A 10,867-nucleotide genomic window follows, 5' to 3' on the forward strand; every position below is an offset into this window, starting at 1 on the left:
TCTTGCTCCCCATTCTTCCATGAATTGTTGCCTACCATTCCTGAGGTTTAAGTCCAAACCATTCTTGCTTCCAATATTTTTTCATTAGGAAGCAGCAGCTAGTCACGTGGTACCTTCCTGTTCTCACAATATTTTTCATAACCAACTAAATATTTTACGTACCTTCTTCCATTAACCCTCGGATCTGCTCATCTTTCTCTTTCAAAAGGTCTGCCGTTTCACTACTATTTAATCTAGTAGCAAGTTCTTCTTTTATACTTTTGATTTCCTAATTAAAAAAGAAAGAATATGAGTAACATAAAGCATTACTCTCATTCTGGGCATATTTTTCAATTTTTTTCCATATCCAAATACTCACATTCTCAATAAGAATCCATAAGTTTTGTACTGTTAACCTGAGTTTATATTACCTTGGTTAATTAAGAGTAAGTGAACAACTTTGAAAATGACATAAACCTGAATTCAGACATAAACAGGTTTTAATATGGAAATGGAAATGAGAAGAAGTTAACTTACAATACTCTTTTTGAGTATCTCTACACATATTTTCTACAGGTTAAGCATTATTTTTGAAACATTCAATTAGTATATCTCCATTTTTCACTGTATTCCTCTTCCTCATCTGAAACTCACTGCACTTACAAACATGTTGTGAACTGAGAGAAAAAACATAATTTCATAAGGTTCGATCTACTTTAATAAAGCAGAGATTCAGCAGAAACATGTTAAGATATTTTATCTTTTAAAACTACAATGGAGAAGTATGGTGATATGAAAAGTGTCCTATGATTTTAAACTTGGTTTTTATGATGCTCTGAAACTAAAAATAGCTAAAATAAACTAACATTTATTAGGTATTTAAACCATGCTTTGTATCCGTTATCATTTAATCCTTACAACAATCCTGGGAGGGAGGCACTTGTACTATTCAACTACACAAATAAGAAAATTAAGACTAAGAAACCTTGAGTAAACTCTGAAGGTCAGAGAGCTATAAAGTCGTAGAGTTATAACTTAAACCCAGGTCTGTGAATCTTTAAAGCCCATGCTCTGAACTATCCACAACATTGCTGTCCATTTCCAACTGTCAAAATTTCATCCATCAAGGTCCAGTTAAGAATGTCATGTCTTCCATGAAATCTTCCTCAGTTCCTCTGATCAGAATTCATCCTCCATGATACCATTTCAAAGTGCTTATTCAACTGCCTACTATTATACATTTGTTGACATTATTTGCCTCCCAACAGTAGAAAAGCAAACTCTTCACTTAAGGTAATTAAATTCACCTTTGAATTTCCTATGGATCCTAAGCAGGGGTTCACACATGGCGGTACACATAAAATGTGTTAAAACGTAGGACCCAAGTTTTTTCCAGCTGTAATTAATGGTTTAGATCTATTTTAGATCTATAATTCAAAGTGCACTACAGAAGACAAACATTACTTAAAATCTACTTTTTGTACTGTATTCAGATGGAATAGAGCAAGAACACGAAGAGTTAAGTTGGTTAGATAGTCTCAGGTTATTATCAGTGTCTAAAATGATACTAATTAAAGTTGCTAATTAAAGCAACCAAGCAGATAGAAGTATATCATATTTCTTTTCTGTAAGAATATATAGAGAAAAATTATAAATATTAACATTGACCTTCATCAAGAAGGGGGAAAACAACCTCAGAAGGGGAAATACTGAGAAATGCTATAATACTTGGGATACAAGCAATAATTACTAACCTTAATTGGTTACCAATATCTGAAACAGCCAACTGTTCCAAATTACAAGAATTAGAACAAATAGTTCTCAATCCGGAGCAATTTTGCTCCCAAGGGGACATCTGGCAATGTGTGGCAACATTTTCAATTATCACAACTGAGGGGGGATTAGGTTGGGGTTGAGGAGGGAAGGGTGATACTGGCATCTTGTAGGTAGGGGCCTGGGATGCTGGTAAATACCCTACAATGCACAGGACAGTCCCATACAATATAAAATTATCCAGCCCAAAATCGCAGTAGTGCTGAGGTTGAGAAATCCTACATTAGAATAAATCAACATTTTATTCTAATATTCAATGTCACTAATTATTAGGAATTTTTATTTTAAAATTACTTTGACTTGAAGGAGTATAGATATGTGTGTGTGTGTGTGTGTGTGTGTGTGTGTGTGTGTGTATATATATATTTAAAGCAGAAGGGAAAAATAACAAATGAGAGTAATGGTAATTTTTAAAACGTATAGAGTGCCATTTAGATTTAAGTGTTATTTATTTTTATTTTGATGGACTTATCATTTATAAAAATTATTCTAAAGATCCTTGCTATATATCTTGCAAGGACTTATACATAAATTATACAAATACTGGCTTAGATTTTTTTCAAAGCATCAAAAGTCTGTAATCCTAGAGGTGTGAAAAATCTAAAATTTAAGTGTTAATATACTACATGGTATCCTTTTTAATCTTACTTCTTTTTTCCCATACCAAAATAATAATGCATTCCTCAAAAAAATATGTCTCTGTAGAGTTTATTTAATATTATTTTAAACTTCCATTACCTTTTTAGCAGCATCTCTCTCTTTGCAGGCTAGCTGAACTTTCTTTTCTGCTTCTGCAATTCTTTGAGTAAACTCATCTTTCAAGGAAGAAATGCTGCTGCTCTCTTCTTTCACTCTGATCATTTCACTAAATTTAAAATAATACTGAGACTGAAAATACTTGTTTATATATTCTACAGTTAACAGATGAGTTCAGTTTGCAAAAAAAAAAAAAAAACTAACATTCTCTTCAACATACACTTTACTAAAATAGATTAATTTTAGGCCTGTTAACTTTTAAGAGAAAAATTACCTGCTTAATTTATTTTAAAACACTTCAAAGAAAACCCATTAGAAATTGAAAATGTCACCAATACATGATGTGTAAAAATTACAAAAAGGTAACTAAAACTTTTCACTGTTAAATCTTAATTGTGTCACATTTTACTAATCAGCTCCTTAAAGCAAACCAGTACTCAGTATTTTTTTAAACTATAATCTCAGTTTTCTCTAAATATACCTTTTAAATCTCTAATACTAATAGATTATTAATAACAAAAGGGAAGAGGTTTTTTTGTTTTTGTTTTGCAAAACACCTCTCTTCAGTGTCAGTGGTAAAAGAGTAAGATAATTTGAGGAGAAAAGTAATCTCTAAGGGTGGAATGGTAATACCATTCAATTCTCAATAATTATAAACAAGTTAAAATATAAAACATTTTAACTTAAAAAACATTCTTAAGTAATAACCAAGTGTATGGACCACTATAAAATGTGTAAAATTACTCACATTTGTAAAGTACTTACTCTTTCAGATTATCATAAGCTTCTTCTAGAAGTGCTTTTTCTTTACTAAGAGATAATAACTGAGCTTCCCTTTTATCCAGTTTCTCATTCAGAAATTCAACTGTCTGGATAAGAAGAATACACAAAAGTCCAACATTTAACTTTAAAAGACCATTTTTACATGCAGGTGAAAAAGTAAAGGCCGCCGAATCATTGTAATTAATAAAACAGCATTATCTCATAAAAAGAATTAAAAACAAAACTGGGAACACAGCAGACATAGAACAGCAAGAACTCACACAGAGTGGGTAGGAGGGTATAAATTAGTACTACAACCACCTAGTTGGTAGTTTGGTAAAACGCTTTGGAAAACAGTTAAGCAATATCTAGTTAAAGATCTACATACCCCTTCATGTAGAAAATTCTACTTTTAGGTGTACCTCAGAGGAGAAAACATTTACAGCAATTCGTTTGCAATAGCAAAAATGTGGGAAGAGTGTACATGACCACTAAAAAAGGAAAGGAGATGAGATGCAATCAAAAAGATCAAAGAGGGGCTTCAAAGCTTCTACTAATGTTCTCTATCTTATCTGGGTACTGGATATACAAGTGTTTGTTTCTCCATATTATTCTTCAACCCAAACATGTAACATGCAACATTTTTAGCATGACACATTGCATTTAAAAAATGAAATTAACTTTAGAAAATCGATAGGCATATAATTTTTAAATCTCCAGAATATATTAGTATAAAGCTAAGCAAAAAGGAATGGTTAGACTATCTTATTCCTTAGGTCCTGCTGAAGCAGTGATACACTTGTGCATGAGGGGAGGAATGGTGCCTTTTGTACTAAAAAATAAATAAATAAAGTCTTACCTGATTTAGGTCTAGATTAACTTAGAAATCACTTACCTTCTAACAATGGTTCAAAAATATATTATTAATAATAAATAGTGTTGGTTTCTAGGAATTCAAACTGTTATTATAGCTAAAGCATGGCATTTTGTTTGTGAATAATATTAAACCTAGGTAACAGAATCTGGCACTTTTTTTACTTTAAATAATTCAATACATGACACTTAGAGGACATTTCTTCAAGATATCCTGTATCTCAGAAGAGTCTATTAAAGATGCCAGATCCAACTCAATTTCTACACCTAAAATTCATAGGAAAAACGAAAACTGTGACTTAATGTTAAAGAATTTACACCACTTTCCTTTTTTACATATTAGGTGAAAGCAATCTGTCATTCCTAAACAACACTTTTGATCCTTGGACATTTCCCTTTCTTATTCATTTAAGATAGCTATCAGTAGGAAATATCAAAAACAAAAACAAACAAGCAATTAATAACAACAGAAAAACATCAATGATCTGAGACCAAATTTTTCATTCAAGATTTGCTACAAATGTGAACATGCAAAATATTTTTGATATAAGAAAAATCATATAATATTTAGATTTGTTTGAGCACCTTATGTGCAAAGGAGGTGAAGGTATCTGTTTACATAAGACGACAGTCCCTTGCAAACTAATAAATTAATGAGTCCAGCAAAAGAGAATATTAAGGTGATAAGGACTCAACAGTAAAGGCCTAAGATGGAAACTTTTTTATGCTTGGTTATACTGAACTATCAACTTATGCTACCATACTTGTCTTCGAGAAATTTCAAATAATTTAGCATCAATAATTCTTCAAGTTTAAGATCCTTAACACCACACTTAAATGCAAAATACCTATCTTTTTTAATCAGTACAAACCATTAGGCATCACGGAATATTAAAAATAAACCAATGATTTAATCTCTGAAAAGCATATCAAAAAATCCCCTTCCACTTCCTATAGTTACCTTGAATACATCTTCCTTCTCAGAAAGTGCTTCTGGCTCACTTTCAGGAACTTTGGGCTGCTCAGCCACCTTGTCTAGGACCCTATGTCCTTCATTTACTGGTGTAGAAGAAACCAAGATATCAGGCTGTTCACAGTTAACAGGAGTTGCACTTCGTCCACTTTCTTCCATTTCTGTTTCTTCAGTGGGCATAATTAATGTTTCATTTGCTTCTTCAGGTTTTCCTTCAACAGATTCAACTGTTTTAGCCTTTGGAGTTGAAGAATTAACTATAATAGGTACTAAAGCATACCCCTTGCCTGACAATTCATCATCTGAATTGATTTCGCTCACACTACGGCTATCTAATGACTGTACACTAAACGAGTCTATTCTTTCAAAAGCATCAGATGAGCAGCAACTCTCAGTGAGTTTTTGGAAATCATCTAAACGATTATATTCAGGACAAGCAGATGCTGAGAGAAGCTGAAAGGATGTCTGCATCAAGTGCAGACTTGATTTTGAATCTGTAGTCTCTTGTCTTGAGCTTGCTGAGCTCTCACTTATTACACTTTCATGATCTAAAACTTCAATATCACTAGTGGTAGAAGTACCTGATGAGAAGGTACTAACGGGAGGAGAAGGTGTATTGCTCTGTCTGTCTTCATGTTTTTGCTCCTTAGGTTCCAAAGCCATGTCCTTTGTTTCCGCTGTGAGAGGCTGTGTAGGCATATTAGATACATTTTCCCTAGTTGTTTTCACATGAATTATACTTTCAGATACTTTCAAATGTACTGCTGACACCTTTGTATCAGATTCTTTATTAAGAGTTTCTTCATGCTTGCCCTCAGTTTTAGGAGACAGAGTACTGGCTGCCAGAGTTTCCCCCGATACAAATGGAGGAGAGTCTTCTACTTTCGACTCAGCGGCTTCAGTTGTTCTTGACTGTCCAGCGTGCAAGGACTCCTGTAAGGTGCTTTTCACTTCTTCTTCTGGTCGCTGTGATTTAGCTGGTGGTTTTGATACCACTGGACTCTTCTGAATGGTCTGGACATCGGTGGGAGAGAGAAAGGCACTGAAGAAATTCTCAGATTCATCTACCACAGTTCTCCGAACTGGTTTTGTAATTGCTTTAGGAGAGGCTACCGGTTGATTCTGAGGTTCAGTGTTGGATTTTAACCCCCAGGTTGAAGTATCCCATCCTCCACTGACAGGGGGACTTATTCCTTTGACAAAAAATATATATATATTAAAAAAGAAAAAAATATACCTATATATAAAGCATTTAAATTACAATCATTACTATAAGTCAATATAAATATGTTTTTTTAAAACCCTACAGAATACAACCCATAATTTGGACATGTTGAAGTCCTTGCTTACTACGTAATTAATTAGTTCATCGTTTAACTTTGGGCCTTAAAAAGGAAAACTGGTGTGCATCTGCCAAGAGGACCTAGGAGCAAAGCTGAAAGACTAGATTGAAGCTGTCCTACCAGAAGCAAGTATGTTATTCCCTCCTACAACAAATTAATAAAGTAATGGTATGTGTTAGTAACCAATGCTAAGTGCAAGATACATATGATGCATCTCATAATAACGGGCAGTATCTTCACTTACAGGTCATGTGTAGTCATGGCAAATAGAATCTACCTTCTATACAATTAGTTCCATATTAATTTTATTCTTGTAGTATCAATGATAAAACATAGTTATCAGCTAGACAGATGGCAACACTCAAAAACTGAACCCGAAATACTGGTGACAAATGTCCTTTTTCAAAGATCAAAGTAAACTGATGGGAACAGTAACTTCTAAAGGGCAAATTCATTTTCATCCACTTAATGACAAGCCCATTCTCCAAGTCCCACTCTCCAAACCTACTCTGAGAAAGTTTTGTTCTCTCGCTAAATTCCAAATTATGTTAGCAATTATAGAAGGTCATATGAATTTCAAAAATGCACATTTTTTAAAAATTATTGCTTTTTGACAAAGATAGCAGTTTACACTAGGATTTTTTTTTTAAACACTAGGGAGAAAATAACCATCTTCTGAGCAAAAAAGATAATTCTATCAGTCATACAAATAATATGTTACTGAAAAACCCGATGATAAACAAAAAATGACATATTTGCTAAAATACTTAAAGCATTTCTTTAAAAAAATTTCTTCCATTTCTAAATTCAAAAGTGGCTGAGCAGAATCATCACAAACCCCAAACACTTAAAAGCTGGTGGGCAGAGCACAAGTACCTAAAAGCTCCTAAAAGCTAACAAGCCCAACACTAAATTCTATCCTTTAATATGACTTCGGAGATAACTAGGCAATTTTAGCTTGGGGATACAGTTTTACATCCATTTGTTCAGTATATCAGAACGGTGGAAAAAGGGGAAAACAAAATAAGACACAAAGGAACAAGCAAAATAAAATCTGCTCATTAATTATTGTCATGGCAACGAATGACAGAAGTCAAATTTGCCTGTTGGAGAAAGTTTTATATAAATCGCAGGGTTATGTGATATCCACTTAAATCACTCCATTATGAAGACTGGTCATCTCTGAGTGACGGCGACGTAAAACATAGGTGATCAGTCAACATTTATGGCATTTCACTAAAACCTAAGTCTATTCTGGATAACTTATTTAAAAAAAAAAGAATTATAGAGCAGGATTCGAGCCCCGGATTTCATAAAAGGAGTATCCTTACATTTACAACTTATATTCTGTCTCTTTTACAGTTAAGACATTCAAAACGTAGGGTAGCCTGAAAAAAGGAAGTGGAGCTCCTTCCACCAAGATCCTATAACATCTTGGAAAAAGTAACAGGATGGTGACATAAACACATGAGCCAAAATATCTTAAAACGATGCACCTCAAATTTAGGTCCTGACTTCTCAAAGACGTAAAATGAGGAAACCAGAAAGGAGTAGTCAGGAATAACTTATTCTTTCTCCCAGAGGTTCACAACCCCAAAGTCGGGCCAATCTGCACTCCACACACCAAAAAGGAGAAACTGTTGCTTAGACTTAGAGCTAAAAGCAGCTGAAGATCCCTGAAAAGTGAAGCCCAGGGACTCTTGAGAAAGAAAGACGAGACTATTGGAGGCTAGACCGCGACGCGACCCGAAGTCGCGGGCCGCGCCCCCCCAGACCCTCCCGCGGGCGGAGTGGCCCAGAGGAACGGGCCGCGCCGTCTCTGCACCACGGAGGGCTGCGCCAGAACTCGAGGAGCTGTTTCAGGAGAGACGGCCATACAGAGCCCAGGAGGCGCGCAGCACCCGCTAAGTGTTCGCGACTGTTCTTCCCGTCCCCGCGGACTGATTCCGATCATGGGCTCGGACAGCGTCCCGAGCGCGCAGCCGACCCGGGTTCGAGGGCCTGTGATGCGGTCGACGTGGAGGAAGGGCGCGGGGCCACGACCACCGAATCAGGTCCCCGTCAGCCCCCACCCGGGGCCACGGGCAAGGAAGGACCCAGGGCTGGGTTCTTCCTCGGGACTAGAGCAAAGACCAACTGAGAGGCCAGAGCAGGGTTTGGGGCCGGGCTGGGGACCAGGACTTGATCATTAAGTCCGTCGCTCAGCGAGGCGGGAGCCCCCACTCCCCCACCCTCGCCGCTTCACCTGCCGGTCTCGGAAAAGAAGCCCGCGGGAGCGCAGTGATGCCGCCGCTCGCGCCCTTACCCGGCTCTCCGTACGGAATGGTCTCGGCCCAGGCGCTCGGCTCCTCTTCCTGGATGTCCAGGACCCTGTCGATGGACTTCTGGGCCTGAGACAGGGCCTGCTTGGCGAAGCTGGAGAGCTGGGAGGCGTTGAACCAGCTCATATCCCCTCCTCAGCCGCCAGCGGCGGCGGCGGCGGCGGCGCCGGCAGCACCGAACTGTAAGACCGAGGGACAAGTCGACTGCCGCGGACCCGGCGGAGGGTCCACGGAGAGCCTCGCCCCCTTCTCCACTCGGCGGGCCCTGTCAGCGGGGAGCCATGACCCCGCAGGTCTCCCCCGAGCCGGAGACGTTACCCTCAGCGCTTTCCTCACAGATGAGACGAAAGGCTCAGACTGCGCAGGCGCTGGCTGCTTCCACGTACACAACCGGCAAGCCCCGGAGCCCAAAGTTCCGCCGGTAGACGGAAGAACCGAAGAACGTTGACGTCACTTCCTGGGGTCCAGGATTGCCCGTAGTTATGGAGGAACGCGGAACGGTTCCTATCGAAACTGATTCCAGACGTAGTGCGGCGATTGTCAGCCCTGGGAGGAATTCTGTGGCTATATCAGCAGGGGCTGATTCCTCCGGAAGGAATATGCGAGTGGTGAAATGAGTTCCTTCCTGGAAAATAGCTCTTGTATTAAGAGCTAGAGCCTTGCCAGCAATAATTGAACAGGGAAGTTTGGGTCTTGCGTTTCTCTTACTTAGCGTCTCCTCTGTTAATCAGTTCTGTGTCAACTTGGCTTTAGGAAGGAACTCTGGGTTTGGGTCTGTCTAAAACTACCGGGCATCGTATGAAAGGACCTGATCCAGCCCATCTGATGCAAGCAAGTAAAAAGCCGTCTTCCACAATAAGTAACGAGAAATCAGAACAAGGGCACAATCTCCCCTTTAAGATACAGGTCCACTGTTGGCCTCAGTCAAAACAAACCTGGGAAGCATTAAAACTATTACTCTTAATATGTACTGTGCATATTATTTAAAATACAACTTTTTTGCATGTGCTCTTCAAACAAATCAAATTGGTGGCCTTCCTAATCTAGTCAGCAGCTGTTTGGTTTGGCCCCCATAATATTAAAATTCTACCAACATTTAAAAGCCAGATTTCACAGAAAAATCCAGACATCCAGCTGATTTTGAAAAATATGTACACCAACATGCAACAGTCAGCTGCAGCAGTTGCCACTTTTGACTAATAATTTTCACTTCAATATGTCACAGATCCCACTATTCTAAATACACTCTTCATAATGTGGTTATTTACCTCACCTGTTTCCCCTACACTTAAGTATTTTACCACACTGCAAGGAACCATGCCATAAAGGAATTATTTTTAGTCAGATTTAAACTCTGCCCTTGAGAAGTTATGATCTACTGATGATTTTATCTAACTTCTGCAAAAATTTGCATATTGAAACGTTTACAATTTAATAATGTACACAGTAGTACTAAGTAACTCAGGTAATTTCAAACAGCTTAGCTAAGTAGCCTGAAGAGGAGGTCAGGTTAGGCTTGGAATCCCTCCCTGTTCCAAGACTTCTAATTGGACAGCTTGAGGTAAATGACCTAAACTTTCTAAAACTATTCAGCTCTCAGATGAAGATATTATCACCTTCTCACAAGGCTACTTTGAGAATTATTGTAGCACCTGTATATAGCACCTGTAAACTGAATCTGTAACTTTTAAGGAAAGCATATACATTTATGCCATATGATTTTATAACGAAAAATTATTTGTCAATATAGAGCTAGAAATAAAAATAAATGAAAATTTAACCCACTGACATGTAATCATAAAGCTTTTAAATAGAAAACTGCCATCCAAGTCAAAAACAGAGAACATGTACGACATGTTCCCACACTAAGATACTAAAACTCATTTTCAGTATTTATGCTTAATTTTGTTTTAAGCCTTAGTCCTTTAGGAGGGGGAAAAAAGCATTTTAAGAGGCGTTAATATAAAAATAGAGTCATTCCATTTCATTACCTTATTATGTTAGAGAAAATTAAATCAGTAGATACT

At 37.6% G+C, this 10,867-nt stretch overlaps 1 protein-coding gene across 2 annotated transcripts in view; it reads right to left on the bottom strand.

Moving 5' to 3' along the window:
• TMF1 (TATA element modulatory factor 1) overlaps positions 1–10,865 on the bottom strand; it is a 30,910-nt gene extending 20,045 nt beyond the window's left edge. For both annotated transcript variants that reach the window (XR_002178919.3, XM_004330307.4), the window contains exons 1-5: positions 8,825–10,865; positions 5,165–6,369; positions 3,334–3,437; positions 2,551–2,677; positions 163–268 (exon numbers count right to left, since the gene is read on the bottom strand). Coding sequence is in view for 1 of the 2 variants with exons in the window: in XM_004330307.4 (XP_004330355.3) it covers positions 163–268; positions 2,551–2,677; positions 3,334–3,437; positions 5,165–6,369; positions 8,825–8,966 (1,684 nt within the window). In the remaining variant the exon portion in view is untranslated. The remainder of the gene's footprint in view (positions 1–162; positions 269–2,550; positions 2,678–3,333; positions 3,438–5,164; positions 6,370–8,824) is intronic.
• Between the last annotated feature and the right edge of the window lie 2 nt (positions 10,866–10,867).

This window comes from Tursiops truncatus, chromosome 10 (assembly GCF_011762595.2).
Source record: "Tursiops truncatus isolate mTurTru1 chromosome 10, mTurTru1.mat.Y, whole genome shotgun sequence".
Classification (NCBI taxonomy): domain Eukaryota; kingdom Metazoa; phylum Chordata; class Mammalia; order Artiodactyla; family Delphinidae; genus Tursiops; species Tursiops truncatus.